This window comes from Emydura macquarii, unplaced genomic scaffold, assembly GCF_026122565.2.
Source record: "Emydura macquarii macquarii isolate MOO-44397 ecotype Brisbane River unplaced genomic scaffold, CSIRO-AGI_Emac_v2 contig_2308, whole genome shotgun sequence".
Lineage (NCBI taxonomy): Eukaryota > Metazoa > Chordata > Testudines > Chelidae > Emydura > Emydura macquarii.
Window position 1 is genome coordinate 3,027,609 of NW_027132445.1, and position 27,456 is coordinate 3,055,064.

The following is a 27,456-nucleotide window of genomic DNA, read 5'->3' on the forward strand; positions in this document are numbered from 1 at the left end:
GGCTGGAGCATGCTCAGTGTAGATGGAATTCAGGAATTTAATTGCTAAAGTCTAAGAAGACTCGACTAGGCATGTGCACGCTGCAATTTTTGAAAAGCTTATAACTTGTTCAAATTTGGAAAGATTTCCCTGGGGATAGCAAAGGGCACATCCTTGATAAAAAGGACCCCTCTCTGCCCAATTTCAAGTCATTGCTCCGTAACATGGGGATGCTAGAGTTTTTCTATGAAACTGTTGCCAGAATGTTTAAACACAAGAAAAAACAACATATTTTTTCCTCCCATCTCATTCTTGTAAACAGCTAAATTAAAGGATTGTTCTGGAATCAAAAAGATGAAATTCAGTAAAGACAAGCGTAAAGGACTTCACTTAGGAAGATGTAAAATCAAATGCACAGCTACAAAATGGGAAATAATTGGCTAAGTGGTAGCAGTATTGAAAGGAATCTGGGGTTTATAGTGGATCACAGATTGTGACGCATTTGTGAAAAAGGCTGTAATCATTCTGGTTGTATTAACAGGAGTGTCGTACGTAAGACAGGGAGGTAAATGTCCTGCTCTACTTGGCACCGGTGAGGGCTCTGTTGGAGTATTGTGTCCAGTTCTGGGTGCCACACTTTAGGAAAGATAAATTGGAGAGAGTACAGAGGAGAAGAACAAAAAATGATTAAAAAAAAAAAAGTTTAGAAAACCTGACCTAAGGATTAAAAAAGTGGGCATGTTTAATTTGAGAAAAAAGACTGAAGGAGACCTGAGAACCAAAATCTTCAAATATGTTAAGAGCTGTTATAAAGAGGATCATGATCAATTGTTCTCCATGTCCATTGAAGATAAGACAACAAGTAATGGGCTTAATCTGCAGCAAGGGAGACTTAGTGTAAATATTAGGAAGCCCAGTCTAACTGTAAGGGTAGTTAAATTCTGGAATAGGTTTCCACGAGAGGATGTGGAATCCCCATCACTGGAGGTTTTTAAGAACAGTTTGGAAAAGCACCTGTCAGAGATGGTCTAAGTTTGCTTAGTCCTGCCTCAGCACAGGGGGACTTGATGATTTCTTGAGGTCACTTCCAATGGTATATTTTTGTGAAGCATTTTGTCTGAAATTTTCCCAAAAAATGCAGCCTTAGGCAAACACCTAGAATGGAAAATTTCAGCCAAATGGTTGAAGTTTGACAAAGATGAAAGCAACTTTAAAAAGGGTCATATAATGGGACGTGTTGGGCAATCTTAATAAAAGGCTTCCAGTCCTGCCTATAGTATATTTATTTATGTTCTTGGAATTATGTTGAGGAAATTCTATGACCTGTGTTATACAGGAGGTCAGACTAGATAATCACAGTGATTCCTTCTGGCCTTGGATATTCCCAGTGAATAGTCTATGAATATTTCCATTAAATTGATTTCCACTTATGGTAGCACAGAAACCTCTATAACAACATGAAAACAACATGAACATGAACATGACAAAACTTATTTTACATTGACACTAACATGAATTAGTTTACTGAGTTCTAGCAGATGAGAAGAGTGTTTTCATTCTTTATCTCTGTCCAATTTCACTAGTCATCTTTACAAATTGTAATTGCCTCATTAGTTTGTAGTGTACTTTTCTACTCCATGTTCTGATTTTTCTAACCCTATGATTCTATGCACTTATGGTGCATGGCTTAGGAGTACTTGAGAAGATTGGGTTGGGACCCAAAAAAAAATACAAATACTCCTCACCATAGATGTCTCTCTGTCAGGCTGAAATGCCCATTAGAGAATTTGAAGATGCAGTTACAATTTCCTGCTTAGCTGTATATTAAAATTCTGAAGTGAGAGTAATTTGGCAAATTTTCTAATTTTCTCAGAAAGGTGTCATCAGGCCTGCACAGTTTGGTGGACTGTACTCACCACAGGGAATTATTAAACACAAACCCCAAGATAAGACCACTAGGATACACCAGCTACAGTCTGCTCTATGCCGAATGATGGGTTATCTTTTTACCATCAGTTTAAAAAACAAAGATTCCCTGAAATCAGGAATTTTACAAATTTTGGATCTTGCCGTATTTTTAAAATTGTTATTAAAAAAAATAAATCCATCCTGTTCTTAAGTGCTGTGATTTGAAACAGATGTCACGGGAATATGCATTTATTTTATTTACTATGATCAGTCAGAAAACTAAGAAAGTTAAAGTGCTTTAGTAACTGATCCTCCTTCCTTCAGGTTATCCAAGACATGGGTTTATTAAAACCAGCCCGTACTTATTGCCTAAGGTCAAATTGTGGATTCCTTCCTCATTCATAGGTAAACTTGCCATTAAAATCAAGTCTCTAAGAGAAAATCAAAAAGAAAGGCAATGAGAGCTTTGCCTCAGGAAGGGATGAAAGATGACTTTAGTTTTGGGATTTAACCTAATACCTAGACTTTTACTTTAATCTTCAGATGAGAAAGGATCTCATATGTTTTGTCACTTGTTTAGACTTCCAGAAACATTAGTACATTTTTTGCCTCTTTTCATCAGGCTTAACTGGGGTATGTCTAGCTCAAGTGACGCGCTTTCTCAATTTGTATTTAGCTTATGTTAGGCATTTCCTACAAGGAATAGGATTCCCTTTCTTCCTTATTATTAACAGTGACTAACATTGGGAAAATGTAATTATCAAATGCTGCAAACTTCCTTGTAGGAATCCTATAAAATATATAAACCACATTATAAAATAACACGGGTAAGCATAAATGGCGTAACAGGAGACAGAGTGGACCAGCACACAGAGCATTGGGCTGGGAGTCAGGGACATATATCTGGGTTCTGTCCCCAGATCTGCCAATGAACTGCTGAAAGACCTTGAGCAAGTCACTTAACTTTTCTCTGCCTCAAGGCATCCATCTGTAAAAAAAGGTATAATTAGACTTACTTGTTCTTGCAATGTGCTTTGGGATCCTTGGATGTAAGGTGCTATATAAATATCAAGTATTATTTGTATTTTATGGCAACCATGCATTGTCATGTTCAGTACTAATAATACTTTGCACTAATATAGCATCTTCCATCTGAGTATTCAAATCACTATACATCCAATTAATTAAGTCTCAGAACACTCCACAAGAAAACTGAGGTACAGAGAACATAAGTTACTTACCCAAGATCACCCAAAAAGTCTGTAGAAGAGCCAGGAATAACGCCTGGTCTATACTTACCGTGAAATTCGGCGGCAGTTGATGGGAGATACGCAAGCTACATACTCTATGTAGCTTGCGTATCTCCCGTCAACTTCCTAAATTCTAATTAGCTCAGCGACCCCACTATGCTGTGCCAATGGGAAATGCCCTCCTGTCAACGCAGCGTTACTCTTTTTCCATGGGTGGATTTATTCAGATGGCTTCCAGATCAATTGAGCGGATCTCTACTTCCACTTAATCGATCCTGGAGAATCGTTCCAGCGGTGCTGAATTTGCCACTGTGAGTGAAGACGTACCCTAAGAAACTAGGGATTAGACTCACTGAATCTGTTGCATGAAAAGGTAACTTTCCTCCCTTTGCAAGCTGACCCTCTGCACCCTTGGGAGATTGATCTTGTATTTACTTCAGCCATGAAGGCTGCTTTAGGTTACAGCAGAGCTCCATAGGAGCCCAGCTTGAGGAAAGCTGCTATGAACAGATGTACTGATTTTGTGCATCCCCGCTGCTGTACTCTCTAGTGAGTGATATCCAATTCTTGGGTTGCATTTGCCCAATAAGTTCATCCTGGGGATATTGCTGCTCTCGCAGACATTAGGTATTGGCCACTGCTAGAATGTGGCTACTTGCTATATTTATTTATTATTGTTACTGTAGTGTACGGAGGCCCCAATCAGGGTTTGGGCTCAATTGTGTTGGAAACCTTACAAACACAGAAGTCCAACAATCCTTGCCCTGAAGAGCTCCCAGTTTAAGATTCGAATTGTTTGATGCAGTATGGCAAATCGTACATCCCTAAATTATCTCCTAAAAATGGATATTTGTAATGGAAACGGTGACAATATTTCCATGACGGTGAAACATCTGAATTCCAATGTAAAGCAATCAAACAGCAGGATAAAATTCATCCCTCTTTGCACAAAGCCTGGGTAATTATTGGGTTTTTGTAGGAACCTAAATGAGAGATGGGCTATGGCTATGGAGCTGTAATTTGAGTCTGGGCTAGAAATGGCCATTGCAGCAGATGATTAGAGGTGATATGTTCCACTAAATGCATTTAGGCAGAGATCCAGTGACCACTTCCTGGCATACTTACAATGACCTCCTCTGTGGGGAAGGAGGGCGGGCACTTCTCCTGTGATATATGGGATGTGAAGAGACTTTCCACATGGCTACCCTTCTTACACCCAAAAACTGTTTCCAAGCAACCCCAGATCATGGCTGAAGCAATGGCAAGGATGTAGTGCTGCTCCACTGGATCTGTGGGAATTTCACCCTTAAAGAATTAGTTAACATAAAACAAAACATTTTTCCATATAATTATTGGTGTAAAATGTTACCACATGTAGATCTCTAGACGATCCGTCTACCTCAACACTTATAAGGCCCCAAATACTGAGGTATATTGCAACTTAGTTATCCATTTGCACATGGAGGGCCAGATCCTCAACTTGTGTAAATTGATATAGCTCCACTGACATCAGTGGACCGACCCTGATTTACACAAACTGAGGATCTGGCCCAGAACCTTTAAAGTCTTGGCTGCAGTCTATTCTATCTCAGCTGTAGCTGCTCAGGACACATAATATACTTTCAGAATATTTGTTTGTTTTTTTTCCCCTACAAGTCTGGGTAAATATAAAATGAAACTTCAGTCTGAACAATTCTCAACACATTATGAGTTCAAGGAGGTCAGGCAAGCAAGGATGACAACCCCAGCACTATACTAGTTGGGTGCTTTGATAAATGTTTATTCTTTTTCAAGCTTGATGGACATGTTAGGAAGGAATCAGGAAGTTGAGTCCACTGTGAAATCTCCTGTTTCTCCTCTTGGAAATGTTCTGTAATAGAAGCATTGCTTGAAAAAAAGAAATGCAAACACATTCATGTAGACATCCACACATGCTTTCCTCCTTTGTCACTGTATCAGGCACTGTGGAATCATTACATGTGTTTCTGTTGTTTGGAACTCTGCAGGGTCATGACACATCCTTCAGACCTACTTTTTATTTCTCGATCGATGGAGATGCAGCCACAGTGGAGTGTAAAATGATATTCATGTACCTTTCACCAAGAAAAGCTGGGGGGGAGGAAGGGGAAAAGAGAAGCTTTTGTGATGAGAAAAATCAGAACAAGATTGCTTTTGATAAAAGATTGATGAAGAGGCGTTCAGTGCTTACAGGAGAAAACTTGTGAAAACAACTGATGTCAGGAGCTTTTGATAAGACATGCAAAATTTTTCATTATAATATTTATTGCTTGTTGCGAAATTGATAGGCAGCTCCTACATGATGAGGTCATGAAACAGGAGATTGGTTCAGGCAAATTCATTATTTCTGTCCTCTGCTTTTTTTTTTCTGTTTAGATATTAGTCTGCTTCTCCCCTTCCAACTTAATATAAAGTAATTTTTCTCTCATCTCTTATTAAATTCTTGGGTGCCCAGCTGGTATAAAGGTAGGCATAAAAATGACTTTCAGAGCAAATAGGGCTGAAGTTAAAAAACTAAGAATTAGTATTTGTAAACCACATTAGAGATAAGCTCAATAAGATCAATCCTCTGCCATGGATTTTTATTAAATTAGATTGACTGATACTATAGCAGTGTGCCCTCTTTTTTTAATACATGAAATAGGCCAGTGGTGCCCAAACTTTTCTGGTTGCACCTCCCCTTTCCAGTAATGGAATCTGTCTGCGCCACCCTCCTCTTCTCCCATTACTGCACAATTGGCTCAGAAGAAGAGCTTGGGCTGAAGGCGGAGCTGGGGGCAGAGCTGGGGATGGGGGCAGAGAGGGAATGAGAGCAGAGCTGGGCTGGGGTCGGGGGTCTGCAGCTGGAGGTCATGGCTGGGGGCGGAGCCAGGGGTTGGGGTTGGGGGTTGAGGCCAGGGATAGAGCAGGGCTGAGTGGCACTCCCTCCCTGTCCCACATGGGGGCTGGCCCAGGCCCCGCCGCGCCCCTCTGTATGTTCCTCCATGTCCCCCTAGGTGGGGCGTACCTCACAGTTTAGGGACCACTGAAATAGACTTTAAGGGCTTAAATCAATAAAATAAATTACTTACGTAGGTGTTCTGCAATATTTTTGTAGAATTGTGTTGTACGGGATTGCATTTGATATGTCTAATGCATATGTAAACAAACAAGAAAAATAAATATGCTTCAAAATGCAGGAATATGAAGTGTAGAGAGTTTGAAGAGGCAAATATGTGCAATGGATCAATATTACATTCTTACCTTATAACTTATCTGTATAGCTATTTACACTGCATACATCATCACAGCACCTTAGTGAAGTTTTACTGAAATATTATATTGCTGTTATATAAATTATGGTATGCCGTCGCCTGAAATATTGTGTTCTGATCCTGGAATTTGCCGTCGCTTCGACGGATGAATTTCATTTAGTGTTAACTTGAGCTCTGGGTTTATTTTTTGTTGTGGCTTCTCACGCGGGAAGCGAATTCAATCCTGGATTTTCAAATGTGGTTGCATGTCTTGCAAGTGTAGTCCTTGTTGGGGGGAGGGTTTGAAGTGTTGGTCTTATGACGTGATATGTTCTCCTGCAGAGACATCAAAACCACTCCTGAAAAGCGGACATGGCCTCCTGGCACAGACAGCTCCATCTGGGTCTGTCCATTGTAATGAGTTTCCAGGTTTTAATGTCCGTCTTGCATGCTTTCAGGTTGGCCTTCAAGGTTTCTTTAAATCTAAGGATGGGTCAGCCCTTAGACCAGGTTCCTGTACTCGATTGTAGAACATGCTTTTGATATACGGAAAGCCTCCATGTGGACCTGTGTGTCCAGCCGAGCGAAGTTGAGCCCTGATGAGCACACCCTTGATGCCAGGGATTTGGCACCTCTCAAGCACTTCAGTGTTGTGGATCTTGTCCAGCCATTTGATGTTGGAGATGGATCTTAGGCAGTAAAAGTGGAAGCTATCCAGCTGTTCGATGGGGAGTCGAGAGAGCATCTATGTCTTGCAGCCATAGAGGAATGAGGTGAGTACAATTGTGTAATAGATTTATAGTCTGGTTCTGAGGCAAATTTCACACTCCCTCCAGAGTCTGTGGGCGAGCCTGATGAATGCATTGCTGGAAAGCATGATACCTAGGTAGCAGAATTTCCTGACTGAGTTAAGGGATGTGTTGTCAGTTTTGATGAGGGGATCATGGTGCTCGTGATGCTGATTGCTGGCTTGTACAGGATCCTTGTCTTTTTTGAGCTGATTGTAAAATTGAAGCATTTTGAGGCATTTTGAGTGTGTGTGCAATGAGCGCACAGTCATCAGCAAACAGGAGGTTTTTAATAGCTATTCAGTTACCTTGATGTGGACCCTGAGTCGATTGAAGAGACCCCCTTCCAAGCTAAATCGGATGTGTATGCCTCTGTCAGAGCCCTGGAATATGAACAAGAACATGGGTGAGAAGACAATGGCATAGAGGGCTGGAGTCATTATGCATCCTCGTTTGATGCCACTGGTGTCAGGAAGGCTTCTGGTAAGTCACCACACTCTGTCACCCTGGCCATCATGTCATCATGAAATGAGTGAAAGACAGCAGGTATCTTTCCAGGGCAGCCATATTTATGACAGAGTTTGCATACGCCCTCGTGATTCACCGTGCCAGAGGCCTTGGTCAAGTTAACAAACACCATGTACAGGTCCTTGTTCTGTTCATGAGCCTTCTCTTGTATTTGTCGAGCTGCAAAAATCAAGTCTATGGTGCCATGGCCAGCATGAGAGCCACACTCTGACTCAGGGTGCACTGAGTCCACTAGGTGAGAAATGAGCCTGTTGAGGACAACCTGTGCAAGGATTTTCCCCACTATAGATAACAATGAGATACTGCAATGGGTGTGATAGCTAGATATGCTTCCTTTCCTTTTATGTAGATGGACCATGAAAACATACTTATACTCCTGGGGCATAGTACCTGTTCCCGTATAGTTTTGAAAAGGCTGGTGGGTTTCCTGACCAGGTGGGCACTTCCACATTTGTACAGTTCAATTGGAATGTCATTGGAGCCTGGAGACTTGCCGATAGACAGCTGCTTGATGGCCTTAGTAGCCTTGTCTAAAGAAGGGTCCATGGATAGCTCCTCTAGGATAGGGTGCTGCAGTCAATGGCTTTAGCAGACATAATGGATTGACAGTTCAGGAGACTATCAAAGTGCTCTGACCAGAGAAAGAGAATATCACTTTGTCTTTGAGCAGCTATTAGCATCTGCTGTAAAGACAGGGGCTGTGCCACTGGATTTTGGGCCATCCACACCACACAGAGAACTTTGTAGAAGGCCTTCATGTCATGCTTGTCAGCTGCTCCCTGCAGTTCTGCAGCCTTCTGTTCCCACCAAAGGTTCTTCATTAGCCATAATCAGGTTTGTAGTGTATGTTTGGTCTGACGGTTCCTGTCCTCCTTCATTGCTGATTTTTTTAACAAGACGTAGGACTTGTGTGTGATTTGCATTGTTTCCAGTAGCCAGTCTATCTCAGGGTCACTCTCATCAAACCAGTCTTGGTGTTTCCACCTTACAAATCCAGGAACCTTGGATGGCACGTAATATGTGACATCTCTGAGCTTCTGCCAGGTTGTCTCAATGTCTGTGGAGTTCTTTGGGACCTCAACTAATGCAGTCTCGGTGTTTGCTCCAACTTTGCTTGTTTCTATGGTCTTCCATGGTAGCCACACTGATCTTCTTTGGTAATTTGAGGCATCTTCTGGGGTATTTTGGTGAGAAATATAGCGATATGATGCTTCTCACAAGCCAACGGTGTAACTAGCATTTAGTGCTCCTCAAGAGTGGGTGATACGCACATCTCTAATATCTCTAGACTGTAAATTACATAGTCCAGCATGTGCCTCTGTTTTGACCTGGGATGCAGTCATATTGTCTTATATTTGTTGGTCTGTTGGAAGACTGTTTTGGTAATAGTGAGACTGAGCTCGGCACACATGAAGAGAAGTAGTTGGCCATTGGAGTTTGACTTTCCAGTGCTGTGATGGCCTAGCACCCTACTCCATGTGTCAGAGCTGGCTTCCACATGAGCACTAAGGTCTCCAAGGACAATGAGTTTGAAGACCTGACCGAGATCTTCATAAAACACCTCATCTGTATGCCCTCATCTGATAATGATCCTGGACAAGGTTGCTGGTCCCGGGATCAGTTTATGTGGAGCATCATAAATTGATCATTGACTCCCTTGGGAAGCAAGTCAAACTTGCGGGCATTGTCAGATTGTATGACAAACCCTATCCCTGACCATCTTGTCTTGTCTTTGTCCTTTCCAATTCAGTAGTGTGTGTAGCCTGCTCCCACTTCTTCAAGGTGGGACTTATCAGCGAGTCTGGTTTCACGAGGGCAGCGATGTCTATATTATACCTCTTCAGTATTTTGGCAATAAGGGCTGTTCTACATTCCAGTCTTTGGACATTGTCAAGAAGAGTTCTGACATTCCATGACTCAAATGTCAGTCTGTGCGTCTTTGTTTTATTTCAACCACTGAGTTGGATGACCAGCCACAAGTGGTAACCTGATAGGTATAGAAAGGGCACGCTATGTTTAGGGTTCCTTTTCAGTCCTTTCCCGGGATTGGGGAGAGCAGAGCTGTGTCTAAAAAGGCCTGCTATGTCACCTAAGGAGAATAAGAGCTCCATATCTGCCCTGATCTGTGAAGAATGACCATTACCCTAAGGCCACCTGTGTGCAGAGTTGTGACTAAGGATTGCCAACAGCATCCTCTGTCTGTCTCTGTCACCACTTCCCCATTGCCACAGGACTCTGGCAAGTTGATTGGGTTAAATGTGTGAAATGAGTAAGTTGGCTGAACAACCTGCACTATAAATGGATTTAAGTGAGAGAGGTTTATGCAGAGCCTTTCCCATTTTATTGCCCAAGCAGCTGTTGTTCCACTGGTGCAATAGATGCCACAAGCACAGCAGCTGACTTGGGTGCAGGATTTATATTCTGAGTTGACTTTCTTCTGGATGAGCTACTGACCTGAGCTAATGAGCTTCATTTGCCCATGGGTGTAATGATTGGCCAATGACTGCATATATAATGTAGGTTGCCTTTACATGCCATCACAAGACATACGCTTCATCGCCATCCTCTCCATTGACACTAATATGTTTTTTCTCATCATCTTCCAATGATGACTTCACCATGACTCTGGCAGGGATGTTTAGGGGTTACTCACATTTACCCAAGGTGTGACCCCAAGACTAGTGGAGGGTAGGAACGTTTCAGTCTTCCATCAGGTCTACCCACTATCCTATCTCAAAAAGCTTTTATATGAAGAGATACTGAAAAAATTGAACCTGATTACCTTAGAGAAGAGATGAAGTTGAGGGGAATGATGAATGTAAAGGGGCATAAACAACTTTTTTTATTGAGGGGGGGCTAAAGTTAAAAAAATAATAAAATGACAGCAGTGGGGAATATCACTCTGTATAGTTTTGTGTCAAAATTACATTTGTCCATTTTTAATAAGTGAGATAAACAAGCTTCTGTTCCTAAGTCAATGTAATGAATGGTACAGAAAAGGTAGGTCAGCAAAAGATTCTGTCTTTCCCTTCCTCATAATACAAAAACAAGGGGATGTTCAATTAAGTTGAAAGGTGGCAAATTTAAAATCGATAAAGATAATACTTTTTTACACAATGCAATTATCCTCTGGAACTCATTGCTATAATACATCATTGATAACAAGAGGTCAGTGGGAATCAAAAGGACTAGACATTTATGTTATAAATTTATATATGTATGACAAAATATCCTGAAAGATTAAAAAAATTACTTTTTGGGAGGGGATATATGCCTCATACTTCAGGATGTAAGCCACTTTCTAACTAATGGAGGTCAGATAGAAAATCTCCCTATGGGCAGTTTATTCTATAACTGCTTTCTGCAGGCTTTCTTGCACCTTCCTCTGAATCAGCTGGTAGTAGCCATTGTCAGAGACAGAACAGGGCTAGGTAAACCACTAGTCTGATCTGCTATAGCAATTCTGATGTTTTCATCAAATTATTATTATATTGCATGTTGCTTCCTCAACAGAAGTTTGTGGCAATATCATTCTATTCCTTGTAGCCACAAAACCTCTCCTGCCCATGGGAATCCTTCATCATTTTTCAGTGACAAATGAAAGGGAAGAAAAATAAATAAATAAAAGAAGCAAATCAGTTTTAGGTGAGATTAAAAGATGAAAAGAGGTATAATATTTTCCACACGACAGAACACAATGTAGACAGTGAAATGGTCACATTCCACATTTGGTGGAGGAAGGTATTTTAAGATTCTGATTTCCAGCTCAGAGGAAACAGATCTCCCATAGGATATGTTGTGGGTTTATGAAAGTAATTTCTGATGTTTTACTGAATACTAGATTAAATATTAGCTTGGAAATCTATGTAAATGGCCTATGTATGAGAAAGAGGTGCCCATGGGCAGCAATCATTTGCATATGTTCATCTGGAGAAACTTTCCCTTCTAACTTAAATATGCATAACTAGCTATCTTTCCTCTCTGGCTACCATGTACTGGTTTGTCCACCTTTGGGAGCACAGGGTAAAGTTAGCTTTTTGTGCTTAGGTGAAGAAAGCTTTATTAACTTTGGAATGGCTTCATTTCTGCCTTTGTGAATAAAATCAACAGACTGCCCATGTAACTGGTGTATACATTTTTTTACTGAACCAAAGTTAGAGTGTATATCTGTTTTGTATGCATCTTTCCTCTGCATATGTCCTGTGTGGGAGGCTGCTGGCAGAGGATTTTTAATCCTGCTGTGTGCCTGGTGTGCCACAGATGAAACCAGCTCCTGAAATGCTAATACATTAAGAATATTGAGTGACAGGTTTTTAAGTGCTTAAAATAGAAATTGAAAAATGCTTCTTCTATACTCATTTCCCCTTTGATTTAATTGTACCCCCTTTCTAGTACAGCAGAGGAGAACTGTCAATGGTCATCACTATTGAAAATGATCGGAAATACTGTTTGATCAATATAGTATAGTATTAGCTTTAAGAAAATTCATTCCCTGTGGTGGACTTTGTAGGGTCTTACAGGATTTGTGGCAATATTTTTACAGAAATAGTTTTGCAGAGTCCATGGTGCAAAATTCTAGAATTTTAATAAGTTCTTTTTATCATGGATATAACCTTAAGTGTGAAAAATAACAACTTTGTAGATACAAACATCCTACAGGAACGTGAAGTAGACTATATATTGGTTATAAAAATCCAATTGATACATAATTGGTACATAATTATGATTTGCCACATAAGTTGCCATCACTTTACTGTATATTTCCATAGATGATAATTGTTTCTAACAGCTCATGTTAACACACAGAATACTGCATATTTTTACCCTATGGAGTTTAGAAGAAGGTTATCCATTTATTTTAAGTCTACATACGATGACAGGATATGTTATTTGATGGTGAAAAACAGTGTAATGGGCAATGATTAGTGCCCTTTATTAAACTATTTTATTCTTTCTTTTAAAGTTAATGTAGTGCTCGTAAACCTCTTGGAGAAGGGGTGAGTAAGTATCCTTAATAGCAGGGATGAGAAGAGACCCGTGTCTTCTATAATTTCAAGATTCTTCAGCCAAATCAAAACCTTCTACTCTGATGTTTTGTTTAAAGTTCTGCCAGCTCATTCTCATCCAAGTCTCAGTCTCAGCCATACATTGGGACAGCAAAGACAGAGCAACATCCCAGACACAGGAATCTGAGACATAAGGCCAGATTTTCCCTTGCATCCAAATTCCAGAAGTTGTGGGGGTTGTCAGATAGCCAGTTACATTTCCCCATACCTGTGGGCCTGTGTATGTCAGCCTCAGCATGAATTAGATCTGTGTTTCCCAACTGGTGTGCTGCAGCCCACTGATGAGCTATCAGGCCTGAGCAGGTGTGCCATTGAATTTTTTGAAAAACTACTTGAAGAGTTCTGGATTGACTCATGAATATTCATGAGTTCATTTGGAGACTGTATGGTTGTGTGTCTCAAAATAATTAAAGGTATCAAGGTGTGCCACGGCTGAGAAAATGAAGGTGAGGGCAGGCCACTAAGTTGGGGATCACTGAATTAGATCATTCTAGAGCCTACTTAACTTATGCCACTGATGTGTGTGTGATTCCTTAGGTTTATATAAAAAGCGAAGAGAAAACAATGATAAAAACATGATTTACTATTTGCTGTATGCTGTGCTTGCTTTCTCTCAACACAGAAATTAGCTACAGTCTTTCAAAAAATCACTGAATTCAGAGTTATAATTGGTGTTGTTTATTTACCTTCTTTGAAACAGTATCTTCCATCTGCAGATCTCAAAGCACTTTATCAACATTAATTAACTTAACCTCAACACTTGCCTAAAAAGTAGGTAATAATTATTCCCATTTTATAGATGGGCAAACTGTGACACAGAAAGCTTTAAGTTCTTTGCACAAACTCACACAAAATCTGTGGTACAACTGGTGCTAGAGTCCAGATCACCTGACTTCCAATCTCACATAACCAAAAGACTATCTTTCCTTCCATTTTAGAGATGAAGAATGCTATTTATTTACCACAATTTGAAAAAGATTTGCCTGTTGTCCCTTTGATTTCACTTGCCCAAAGTCCCTTAACATTGGGTAGGGCAATATCTTCAGTTGGACGTGAACCAATAAACGTATGCATACAGAGGTGCCCATGTTAAAGTTGGACACTATAAAAGAGAGGCATGAAGGTAAAATTCTTCCATTTGTACTGGGAGATAAAATATAGACCCTATCTGCAGTTACTTTAGGTAAGATAAAAATTCTAAGGCTATCACAGTTGATCGCCAGCTGGCATCACACAAAAAATCTCATTCCGTGATACAATATTTAACAAAAAGGTGTGCTCTTCAATCTTAAACATAGGCTTTGCACAGCCACTATCAGAAATAGGATATTGAACTACCTTGACAACCATTGCTCTGTTCTGACGAGACCATCCCTTTGTTACAAAAAGTTACAAGTCATCCTAATAGTCTCCAGGTACCTCCTCATGAAAGGTTGGCAGACATTGACCTTGGCCTAATTTTTTCCTTTCAGCCTGTGATTGAATTGTAGGTTTTCCAGCTTTGTTACTCATACTTGTGCTTCATCCTATTTTGTTCAGAGCTGAAATAGAAACAGTTTCCAAATCCAGTTTTACGAGCCCAATGCCAGATGCTGAAACAGCATACAAACCAATCTGGACTGAAATCCCAGTAAAGATGACTTGGTGCCACATTTACTATATGTGAACATTATTGCATGCAACTGTTTAAAAGATTTGTCATTTTAAAAAACATAATATTTAAAAAGATTTAAAACCAGTTTTTAATTGTAGCACAGAGGTAGCTTGATAAACCAGGGCTGATTGCACTTGAGAGCATAGTGGTATTTTACTACATGCACCTATAGAATAATATATGTATTCCAGTCAACCCAGGGGATTCTCCATGTCATAAGCAAATTGTGGGATTAATCTTTTATACAGAGTTTTTTTAGTGCAGACTAGAAGGCAAAACAAATTTATTAGCCTTAATTTAGTTATTCTGTAGTCTCTCTGAGTGCCTCAATTAATCCAGACTTTATTATTTTAAAAAAGAGAGAGAGAGAGAGAGGAATGCAATTTATCTAGTTAGTAAATCCCCATGTCATGTAATGTATATGAATAGTCAGTTATTATGGGCATCAAGCCTAATGAACATTTGTGCTGTTTGATGGAATTGATGGCACACTGAGGTAACCTGGAACGTTTCTGCCATACTTGGATTGGAGCTCAATTGAATTAGATATGGTGTTGAACTAAAACCCTGGTTCTGAACTTTGGACAAAATCCTGACTCCATCGAAGTCAATAGCAAAAGTCCCATTGACTTCAGTGAGGCTGAATATCTCCCTTTATGTATGTGTATTGAGACTCTGAACCTGGATCTGAATCCATATTTCATTGTTGGTCTTCCAGTGTGTAGTGGTTTTAATCAAACCCTAGTTCTGAATATCCCCTAAATTTGGGGCAGTTCAGAGTAAGAATTTAAACTCTTTATTTCAAGCCTGTCTATATAAAGCATGTGACAAGCTCACATGCAGAAGTGAAAATGTTATGATACAAAGTTTGATCAAATTTAATTCCAATAATCTTGTTTGTCTCCAGAACTTTCAATGTTCTAACTAAATCACAATGCTATGTTTCCCCCCTAATGGATCATATATCCTTGAATATTTCTATCTTAAAATTTCCTCATGGGAAAACAAGGCAAGAGATTTTTTTTCAAGGTAAGGATAAAAGACCTCTCTTAAGGCAGGTTTTCTTTATCTTTTTAAAAGATCATTATTTTTTTGTTCTGACATTCAAAAACATCTTTCTTCTGTGGCTCAACAAATTTTTCTTCTCTCCCTTGTACAGCACTGTGTTTAGTATTTGGGTTCATATTTAACTGAATATATGTAGGGTCACGTTTATTTCATGAGGTTCTCCATTTATCCTAGACATTTTGGGAAAATCACACAGATTTTTTTTTATAAGTAAAACAAATGGAATACTGTTTTGAATGTGACCTTTTAGTTTTTTATAGTGAATTTTAATTCCTCCAACTGCATCTTTTTCTTAGCATTCATCTTATCCCCTACATTGCCTACTGTTTGTAATAAATTCTATTTTGATTTTTGAGTTTAAGACTTGATTATGCATAGGAATGGGAAAGAAAGAGGTGATGACAATAGACTGTATATATGTAGTGGAAATAAAGATACACAGAAAACATGATCAAAATGTTCCCAGCCAAAAAACTTCATAAATGTACAGTAAAGGATTGTGAACAATCAGTAACTCATGTAGCCATTTTGCAAAGAGCATAACTACATCATTAACATTACAAAAAACATATAAACAAAACCCAACAACCAAACCAAAAGCTTTATAGACAGATTTTCACTCCCCTGCACACACTGAGTAGTATCTTATTATGCAGGCAGAACCATTAATTCCAGGAGAAAAGTATTATTCACTGTTAGTAAGGGTATTAGAAACTAGCCCTTAAGTATTAAAATTAAATAAATAAATAAAAATGTGCAAATTATCAGTTAATATAATTTACATAAATATTCTACTCCCCGTATACTTCATAAGGTTTTTGATAATACAGACATGAAAATTCAACTTACACATTCCAGCAAGATTACCTCTGACCCACTGACATATTTATGTCTTTCAACCTCTTTCAAAATTACATTACTAATCTATTTGTATGTAGTGGGGAGGATTCTAGTCCCCACCCCAGAACCACAAAAGCATCACCCTCATTTGCAGTAGGGGCCTGAACCAACAACCACTGAAGTCTGTCAGAGCCTTTCCATTAATTTCAATGGGCTTTGGATCAGCCATATGTGTCTCCCACTCAATCCCCTCAGCCTGTCAAACTAGAGCTTCCATCAGAGATCACTGAAAGTCCATCCTACTCTGGTCTCCTACCATTAGGGGCTGCTGTGATGCTGCTTTCCTCTCTGTCTCTCACACTGCTCATTTCCTCCTCTCTCTTCACTTAGTGCACACAGGTTGAAGGCAGGGTAAGAGACCCAGATAAGCAAGTCTTGGCTTAATCAGCACTAGGGAAAGGGTTTTTCCAGGTGAATTTGAGAACTGAAAAATGTGTAGGACTGAAGAAAGAATAATGCAGGATGGGGGGCTGCAGGATATAAGGCCAGAGGTTGAGTTAAAACTCAGTAATGATGTTCAACCAATGATATACAGGATGCGGATTGTTAGACTCATTGACTCAAGTGGCCATTTCAAATGCTACCATTTGTGATTATTATATATGTCCCTGTAATATATTATTATAGTATATTTGCCCATAATTTAGCTCTATATGTTTTATGACCATAGGACCTCACTCTCAGTTGCATATCACCTTGTGTAATCGTTTACTCAGTCAGAATGGTGGAATTTTACACCCACTTTACACACACTATACACTGGTGTAACTGACTAAACAAGGTATAGGGCAATGGGAAATGTGGGACTGAGTATATGACAGGTCTTTTTATTTTATGTTTAACTGATGTATTTAATGTGTTTAGAAGATTTAAGTTATAGCAGGTTGTGCAGTATTGAACTAAAAATGATAGCCATGTTCAATCAAAATCACAAAAGGAAACTAGCTTGATGAAGAGAGCATACATTGAAAAAAAACTAGCTGTATTCATTTTTAATTTAGTCCTCTAAACCTGTCATTGATCAGTTTTCTGCTGTGTAGAAACTCAAATGTGTGTTTTATGGACTGTTCTTTAGCATATGGTAGTGTAGAGACTGTTATCAGGAAAAAGAATAAGTTGGCTTACTCCATTGATAAATTTCATATGGATTTAGTGGTCATTTTATGGTAGTTCTGTACCTTTTTAGTATCTGCTTGATAAGTTGTTAATGTCATTGTCAAGATACTAATAGCTACCATCACTCTACAAACCTAATGCCAGAAAGTTTGATCTTCCTCCATCTCTCTTACGAACCACTATGATGGATCTTAAAGGGAATAATAATAAATTAAACAGGTATTTTTTTAAAGTTTCAGACTCCCAGAAATGTCTCCCATATAACATTTTGATTTCATTTAAAGATTTAATTTGTCATTTTGTGAATATGTGTCAGATAATATGCTGTAGTCAGCCTTCAAAAAAGTTATGGTGTTAATAATGTCATAATATTAGCTATGCCATTTGGAAATGTATATACAGCATTGTTAAGCCTTTATCTTTCATGTGAAAAAGAATCACTCTACAAATTTACTAACTAAAAAATATGTGCAGGCTCACTGTATTGTGCTAGAAAATAATGCAAAGGTTTTGTGTCTTATACTGTGAGAATGATGGAATGGGGTGTGAAGTAAATGCTAAAGGGGGAAAGTTTTGCTTGAGTTTAAATTCAGGCTGATAAAGTTCAGATGCTGTTGGATGTCTGTTGGATACATTTGTATCTCCAGTAAATGATTAACTCATTACGCAGTCAGTCAGCAGAAGAAAGCCAGTAGACCAGCAATTCTGTTTAATGAGCAGCTTTCAGTGCAAAACCTTTGTAATCAGTTACCTCTAGTGTTATGCTGTAAATCAGACCTTTTTTTTTTTTTTTTTTGCTCTGACTTGTGCATCTATCAGTCTTAATCAAGACTTCCTAATGCAAGGAGGAACAATTAGCTGCAGGAGATGCGCTAAATTAGGGAATCTCAACCTGCATGTCTCCTACTGTCAGGATCTAGTGTTGTAATTATTGTTAAATGCAAACCCCCCAGTAGGGATATTTATCGGTTAACACTGTGTAATTTTTGAGGCTGCTCAGTGCTGAAATACACCAACCCTTATGGTGTCAGTAGTGCTCCTGTTGTACGGCAACTCCAAAGCAAGAACTGTAGGTGCTTCAGCAGCAAGGCCTTGTAGGCACTAGCCCTGGAAGGCTCCAATAACTGCTCAGACACATGTTAAGTGAAGGATATTTGACCTGGGCTGGCAGGAGGGGGAAAGATTGCTGATACCCTGAGTACGGAGGTTTAACTAGTTATTGTTCAAGTGAGCAATAGCAGTTATTGTGTGGGTCCCTGGGGCAGTTCCATCGAGAGTCAGGGCTCTTCAGGCCTAGTATATGGGGTGCTCCCTCCACTCCAGTCCAATCTCTATTCCAGGAAATAGGAGCTTGTGGATTTCCAGATTTAGTGTCTCTTGTTGGGGCCCCCATGCACTGGCTCCCTGCCCAGCCACTGCTGCTCCCCTAAAAGTTCCACACAGACCTGCGTCCAGCCATAGTATCCAGCAATCACAGTTCGTTCCACTTAGAGCCACTGCTTCCAAGCAGACCTTGGCCACCTTATGGTTCAGGACATTTCCCCTTGCCAGGCTAGGAGGAAGGAGATGTGCACCGATCCAAAAGCCTGCTCTCTAGGCTTCTCTCAGGGCCATACACCATGCTTGTGCAGGCTGTATCTATAGCTTCCTTCTCTGTCTGGTTCTGTGCTCTCTCTCTTGCTTTTCCATCATCTACTCACATTCCCCTCCACACAAAAAATACCCAGAGAAACCCTTTGCCCACGTATATCTAATTCCTGAGCAGACACGCATGTGCCTTTATTTTGAGGGATGGCATGTATCTGTCTTTGGCTTAGGACCCCTATTGTTTTCTACATTTAATCTGAAGGGAGGGTACTTTTACTCTCAGCTGTTTCAGCAAGGTTTAACCTAACCTATAACAGGTACCAAGCTTCCTTTTCAATAGTTAAAGTGGCAAATTAGTCAGAAACAGCAGGAGTTAGTTACACTATGTGAGATCAGGTCATCCAGTCAGTCCCCCAAAAATGAAACATCCTTGATGACAAGCAGCTGGTTGCCTGATGTCCCACTGAAGAAGAGACTCCACTATTGAATGGGATTGATATCTGCCAGCCCCTGCACTAATTAAGATAGCACATCATGTCAGAGAGAGGTGATTAAGTAAAGAAGGTTGTTGGAGGGCCTATTGGGAGGCCTGAAAGGTTTTGATCGTTCAGATAAAAAGCCAAACTCAGTATGGATATTACAGTTTCTTATGTTTGTCTAAACATACGTTCTGTTTCTACCGTATCTGCACTGTGTTTTTAAAACAGGCTCGTTAAACTGCGGTTGCAGTTCTAACTCGTGGAAGTTCAAAAGCTGGTTCAGACACACTGTCACTTTCTCTTTCTTTTCTTTTCCTTTCATAGCACAGAAGGGACTTTTCCCAAAACATGCTGTGAAATTGTTGGGCTTTTTTAATGAAAAAGGTGTGTGTCTTTTTGCTGGTACAAACTTCCTGAATGTCAAAATCTCATCCTTTAGGTAGATATCCACCAGGACAGAACTTAGCTGGATGTCAGTCTATTTGACTTTCTCCTTGCAGTCTTTCTAACTGTAAGGAGCAAGTTGGATTGCATAGTTTGTGACTGGACCCCATAACTTGTTTCATGAGGAAGGGGAATATCTAACATCCCCTACGTTCCAGCAGAACAGCTAGGGCCCAATCACAGTGACAAGAATATTGCAAAGATTTCCTCCACTTTAGCCCCTTCCTGAAAGAAAGCGTGATCAGGTCCAAATTCACTTTTTTTAGGCACATATACATGAAGTCTTCTGAGTTCTTAAGAAAACTAAAAGCAATAATCATCAGAAGGCCACAGAACTGGCATAAACAATAACAACAACGACAATAAATAAAATAGCAGAAGAACACACAGTCCAAACTAAAAATAGAAACAACACAACTCTAATCCCACACTCATATCTAACCATCTCCTGTCACCACTTAACAGTCTAAAACATCAAAACATCTCAACCTTTGTCCCGAAAGTGCCACAGGTTAAATCTGTTATATATAATAGTCAAGGGGAGTTTTGCTTGAATAAAGAGTTCAGGAGTGGGCACTGTGGATCTGTGATTAACTGAATAAAAGCATATGTATATAAAAAGAGTTTAAGATGCCTAAACAATAGAAAATTAAATTAAAATTGCACCATATGGTGTACATAGAACATGATTACTTACATTTATTTTATAAACTGGACCCTAGTGGATCCCAATACCAGATGAGAGCCTTAGTTTGTTTCATTATCTGAATTATGGAGTGATTAATTTTTCCCTTCAGATTTTCTCTAGCAATGATTTTCAGCTGCTGCACAGTCCCAGAACGTTTCTATCATATATAATCTTTAGTTTCAAGTAGAAATAACATCCCAGTTTTTGCTCCTTATATGATAAAGGTTTTTTGGGTTTTTTTTAATTACCTTCAAGTTTCTCATGCTTTTTTGGGTCATTGGGCTGAGTTCTGGGGAAAAAAGAGTGTTGTTCTTTCAATTGATTTCCTTTCTGTGCAAGCTGCTTTTAAGGCATGGTCTCTGTCCTTGGAGTGTGAGAGGGTTACAATAATAGTACTGCCAGGTTTGGTAGGTTTATTTTTCTCTCTGGTGGGGACTTCATATGCTTTTTTATTTTCTATTTAGAAGGTCATGTTTAATGTCTATTTACACTATCATTGGAAATTGATTTTCCATTAAAGTTAGTATATCATCTGAAATTTTATGTATATCCATTTGTGTGGATAGGTATTGACTGCTATTATACTGTTAGCTCTTTAGGGAGCATTTTTATTACTTTCCTTTTTCATGAGGCATAAGAAAGACACTCTTATTTTCCTGTATGAAGTTGTAAGGGAGCAGAATGAAAAATGACTGATTGGAGAGTTTCTCCATTGTCAGGTCCTGGTAGGTCAGAAGTTATATTGGTTTTATTAAATAATTAATTTAATAGAGTCTATCGTTTTTGTGTGGAATCATGGAGTCTAATAACTCAGAGAAAGTTACTGTTGCCAAACAGCCCAAAATAGAAACCTGGCCCTGGGCACAGTTCGAGACTTTCTAGGGTCCTGGGGCTGAATCTGGCAAACAAGCAGATCTGGAATGGGATTATTTTGGGGGTCTGCTTGGATGGGGAAAAATACAACATAAACTGTTGTTCTCCTGGCGTTTGTTTAACACAAAGAAAGTCAGGCACTTGGCTGGTACTTCACTTCTTAGTTAGGCCCGCTCTGACAGGGAAGGAAGGTGCTAGGGAGTGTCTGTATACTAAGGGAGCCCTGCCCCTCCACCTCTGCTAATCATGCATGATGGGAAGGAGAGCTTTTAAAGGAGGAAACTGCAGTCAGCTGGGGAGAGAGCTGGAGCAGGGAGCAGCTACAGCAACTCCTGAAGCAACAGAGCGAATCTCCCCATGCTAGAGATTCTTCAGCCTTATGAAGACTTCAGCACATGCTGCTGGTGTTTTGTGAGGTAAAACAGACTGGAAACAGCTGTGGGGGTAGGGTGTTAGGGAGGCCGCACATGAAGCTGGTACGCAAGCACTCCTGAAACAAAGTCGTGCTAGTGAGCTTTGCTCTGGTCAGTAGTCTGTGGGAGGGGGCTTATTCTCAGTGATGTGAGAAGATTTAGCATTATTTTTTTCTTTTTTTCACTGGCAAACAACGTAGGGAGGCTGGCAGGTGGCAGGTTCTGCCACAAGGTGTAAGGGTGAGAGCCTAACTGGGTGGACCTAGGGTTACTAACTGGGTGTTACTAGTGACCCCAACCCCACTGAGAGGGGGCATCAGGGAGTGCCCTAGAGAAACATGTTTACAGGCCCTCTGTCTCCAACTGGGTCCTCCCTAGGTCTCTCTACAAATAGAAATTATAAAGCCTCCGGTTTTCCTGTTGGCTTCTTTTTCCTTTGCACCTTACCTCACTCTACATGCTTGGTTTCTTTCTCCTATTCTAAAAAAATTGACAGCTAATATGATTTTTTTCTGCTTAATTGTTTTAAATCAGGAAAATATTTTTTATCCTCTGTGTTAAGTGAATTCTGCTGTCAGGGGATCAAGGTTTTAAGAGCTGTCTTCTTTGAAGTTTGTCTGGTTAGGATTCTTCTCTCTATTCCTCCTCTAATTATGTGATGCAGCTTTCATGGTTGTAGGCAATGAATCCCTGGCAATTATGGCAATGATAGCTGTGGCCAAACCAAAGCATTCATACGTGCCTGTGAAGTCACAAAGAAACTGAGATTTAGTCCTCTCCCAGGCTCCTCCATAAGTACTCAAGAAAAGGGGAACAAAAAACTTCTGTATGAGCCCTCCAAGAGGAGTAGATGAAGCCAAACCTCTGAGGACTCTCACTTATCCTCAAGAAGTGAAGAGGGCTCATCCCACCAAACCTACCCTGACCCCCCTTTGCAAGGAGGGTGTGTTTGGGGGGGGGAATGAGAATCACCTCTTCAGGTATTCCATTTTTTGGCTAGAAGGGATGAGAGTGAAAAAGGCAGAAGAGAGCAGTAATTGAAGGAGCAGGACAGATAGGGGGTAGATGGTCCATGTCCCTGTACAGTGTGGGAAACAGAGGAAGACCTTTCCCCTGCCTTGCCATGATTTTACTTTGAAGTCTATTGTGGGGACTGGGTGGGCTTTAAACCTCCTTCCTTCTCTTTGCCCTCTCAGTGAGACTGGGTTGTCCTCCTCTTCTCCCATGTTCAGTGTTTGGGGGATGCTAAAATGTTTATTGTGCCTCCAATTGATGAGGTTGAGAATTTAACATTGAAGGCACTGCTCTCCACAAATCTTCAGCCATGCGGCCTGGTTGTAAAAATGATTGTGAACCAACTGCAGCCTTGCTTTCAGGGGCAGAGTGTGAGGGAATTCCCACCCTAATGAGGAGGATTTTGCCAGAGTCAAGGAAGCTGAACCTAATATCCTACCTGTAGTTTGTCAAAACTGAACGTGGGATTTGGGATGTTTCAGTTTTAGATGCTCCTTTGTGTACTGGGGCAATGAAAAGAATGCATTTTTAAAAATTTTAATTTCTTCATAGTCAAAACAGCAGAACAAGAATTATTGAAAGAGGAAATACAGATTATTATTGTAGACTGACTTTATCACAGTGGCCTATTTCTAGCAAGAAGAATAGATACAGTGTTCAAGTGATCAAAGGGTCATACAGTGAGCTGCAGTGAAAACATATAACAGAGTCAAATAGTTTTCTCTTTATACTGCTGACTATTGTCCTTGGTTCACTGTTATCCTGTAGCTAGACCCATAACTTAATAATACTTCACTGAACTCTGGGAGTGTGAGCTTGTCCTATCAGAGGCAGAACAAAATTTATCCCCAGCACTCTCACATTTTGCATAGGAACTGGTTTCTGGATATTTGATCCTTTTTACTGAAACTAAAGGGCCTTTATCTAGGCTTTTTTGGTTATCGCAGCTTCAGCCACCATTTCTTTTTTCCAGCCTTTTTCTCCTTACCTTGATGGTCTTGGGTGTTTATTCAGAGGCCTTCATTTACCCTTCTATGTCAGACATTCTTTCTGTTTCTCTTTTTCATTGCAGTGAGTCTAGCATGCATTAAGCTGCTTGTTTGACTATTTGACTGACTGTTATGAGCAGTTTCCTTATCAATTTAACTTCCACCAGAGCAGGATTCAGTAGTTCAGATGCGTATGTGCCAGGCATTCTGCTCAGCAGCTTCAGCTGTATAGGAGTGCATGGATTTTTATTTTTATAAAGCCCAACTTTTCAAATTGTTTTCCACATGGTGTCTGTTTCTCCAGGATTATGAGGCTCGGGATGTCATTTGGTGTTTCTTAATCAGAAATTGTTGTTTAGTTCACAATAATTCTTAAATTGGTCAGAAATTCTGATGACATTTGCCCTCCTCTCATTTCTTGATAGGCTACACTCTCCAAGTGCTCAAACTCTCAAAGGTTTTTAAATTAAACATTTTTTTTTAAAGTTTTATTTCATTGAAGATGATTTCCCATTAGCTTGTCTGTATTGGACATAAAATGAACAACATTTCTTTTTTCAGCAGTGTGTCACTATGACAGTATCTTTTAAATGTGGAAGATAAGTGGAAGATTTATAGGAAACAGAGGTAGACAGGACTATAGAAACTGTCTCATCTCTTCCTTCTCCTCACATTTCAAAAACCTTTCTTGCAAACCGTCTGTTTTAACTCTTACACATTGGCCTGCTGGTCAACCTGTAGTTGTCAGCACTGAATAGTCACCTATGATTCACTGAAAAGATGCTAGTTTAGCCTTGTGAAAGACAGATTTGTTGTGAAGCAGGAAGAGGATTTGAAGGCAGATGCTTTGAAAAAGAGTTGAATACTGAAATAGTCTGTTATGAAGCCACCTGTTCAGCTTGTCCCAAATGCATTCTGTATAAAGAACCAGCCTCTGACACTTGGTTTAATCACTTCTGGATCTTTTGAGCCCCTTTTGTTCTGGTGAGAGAAGAAGCACTTGATAGTCTGTGATATTTACACACACAGTATTTCCCTTTGGATAATGGATCACAGATAAGCATTAATTTGGATGAACAGATAAGACAAGACAATATCTTTAGAATTATTAACAACAGATATTCACAAAAGAAACCTTTCCTGAGGCATAAAACAAATATATGTAGAATACGAAAGAGATATTGACAGAAAAAATTGCATATTAGATCTGTGTCTACAACACTAACCCAAAGCAAAAACCTAAGGAAGTTACCGAAGTAGTTTGAATCACATCATTTCTGTCAGTAAAGAAAATGCAGACCCACCCTGTCTTCTGTCTATCTAATCTATCCTACTTACAGTGTGTCAGTCAGTACTGATTCTAGGAACTGTTCAGAGAGATTCAAATACATCCTTTATTTTTCTCAATAAGAGAACAAGCACATATGATTTTTACTTGCCCCCTTTGTCCTACAAGGATGGGAGAGTATTTTCTTTGAAACTCAAGCCAGGTTCAATTAAAGTAGAGTCAGAAACATGATTTTATAAAAGTGGCATTTTGGGATTCCATATTTATTGTGGCTCAGTGGTTTTCATATCTAATTTACTCTGTTTACAACTCAGAAAAGACCACCGCGTCCGCTTTAAGGGAGTTAGGCACTTAGGAGTCTAAACCTCATTGACTGTAGTTGCCTGAGTGCCTAAACACTTTTTAAAATGAGTTTGAGGCTTCTAAATCAGGTGCTGAGATCCTGATTGCAGCAACATCTAAATACCTTTTAAAAATCTGGCCCTAAATGACTTAGGAGCCTAAGTCTCATTTTCAAATGCTATTACTGTCAGAGATTTAAGTGCCTCAGGCCCAGATGCTCAAAGGTGTCTAAATCCAATTGTGGAAGTTAGAAGCTTTAATAACTTGGAGGATCTGTACTTAAGTACCCAACTCACCTATGAAAAATGAATTTAGGCTCCCAAGTCACTAAGGCACTTTTGGAAATTTTACCCCATATCTACTCCAACATTGTACCAGTGCCTTTATTTTGAGAGTAGTTTAAAAATAACGTCTTATTGTGTGAAGGATTTTGTGTTAGTGAACTAATTTATTAAGCAAATTTAAAGAAATTCTTTAAAAATATTATGGGCAACAAGATTTAAAAATAAACCCAGGTCTTTAGTGATAACATGATGTTTTCAAGTTGAAACCTAATAACAGCATTGTTTGAATATTAAGTCTGCAAAGTCCTCATTCTGACAAATCTCTGCTGACTGAGTCAATGCTCCACTAGAGAAAAAGTGTGTTATTAAAAATTCAATTAAAAACAGATTTTCATATTTTAGAATTGCATTATATAAAGAAAAAAATACAGACTTGCTGAGAAATGATTCAAAGGAATATGTGGACTCAAACCATAATTAAACAAAAATTACCAGATTTTGGTGAAAAAATAAGATTACAGAGTATACTGACATAGCCATAAGGGAACCTTGTTCAATTAAAAGTGAATCTTATGACTGGTAACATGTAACTTGCATACTTGGACAAATTCTGTTGTTAATTACACCAGTGTAAATCTTTAGAAACTACATCAACTTCAGTGAAGTTACTCTAGATTTACATCAGTGAAACTTGACCAACTTTCTCCCCTCTATGTCCATAAGTGGAGGGATGCCTGCATTAAGGCCTAGAGTGTGTGGAAGGAACAATGCTGACTCTGTGATATTCTCCCCCATTCATACAGAATCTCCTTGGTTTTGGACCTCATTATTTATCTAAAGTATATAGCATTTCTAAGATGATTACCACTACAGAGTTGAGGGGAGCAGAGAGAAAGTGGGACAGAGGATCTGTCCCAACTCTTCAGGATTCTCCCATTCCACCCAAACCGACAGGAGTAACCAGCTTAAGTTAATACAGACGATCTGTATATTAACTGTCATTGGTTTGCCCCAACACTGAAACCTGCAGGGTCATTCTGGGACAACTGTGTTACTACACCTTTGTAAGATGGTATGCCAGCACAACTGGGTGGGTGGGCCTGCAAAATAATTGTTTATCCCTTCTCTCCAAAACATAATCAACTATGTTCAGTGATCACACCAGTTTACACAAGGCCAATGTGATGATTCTGAGGAGGGTTAGCAAGAAGATTATTTGGGGTGCATCCAGATTTCCTTCTGTGTAGCTAGGCATTTATATATAACTAATTCATAATAGAGAATGAAAGACAGGCCTGGGCCTCCAGAGGTAACACCTGGAGAACAGTTTCTGCTAAAAACTGAAAAGGTCAGCCCTAATCAAGACCTACCTTATGCAAGACAGAAAGGATCACTCTGAAAGCTTTAAAGGTTTCAAGATGAACAGCTGGTTTACACTCAAATGAGCAAGACTGAGAAATACAAATGCTGAGGGAAAAATTCAGAGAGCAATTTACATTGTGAATCCAAGAAGCACAACTGAAATTCAGGTAATCTGAAGGATTGTT

The 27,456-nt window shown here is 39.6% G+C and overlaps 1 protein-coding gene across 5 annotated transcripts in view; it reads left to right on the forward strand.

Annotated features, from left to right (window-relative positions):
- The window catches only part of PRKN (parkin RBR E3 ubiquitin protein ligase), a 1,182,603-nt gene that overhangs the window by 383,002 nt on the left and 772,145 nt on the right, over positions 1–27,456 (forward strand). The window contains exon 1 of one of the 5 annotated variants that reach the window (XM_067560809.1): positions 21,877–21,995. The exons of the other annotated variants lie outside the window; for them this stretch is intronic. Within the exon in view, the coding sequence (XP_067416910.1) occupies positions 21,975–21,995 (21 nt within the window). The 5' untranslated portion in view covers positions 21,877–21,974. Of the gene's footprint in view, positions 1–21,876; positions 21,996–27,456 lie in introns of those variants that run through there. 5 annotated transcript variants of the gene reach the window in all.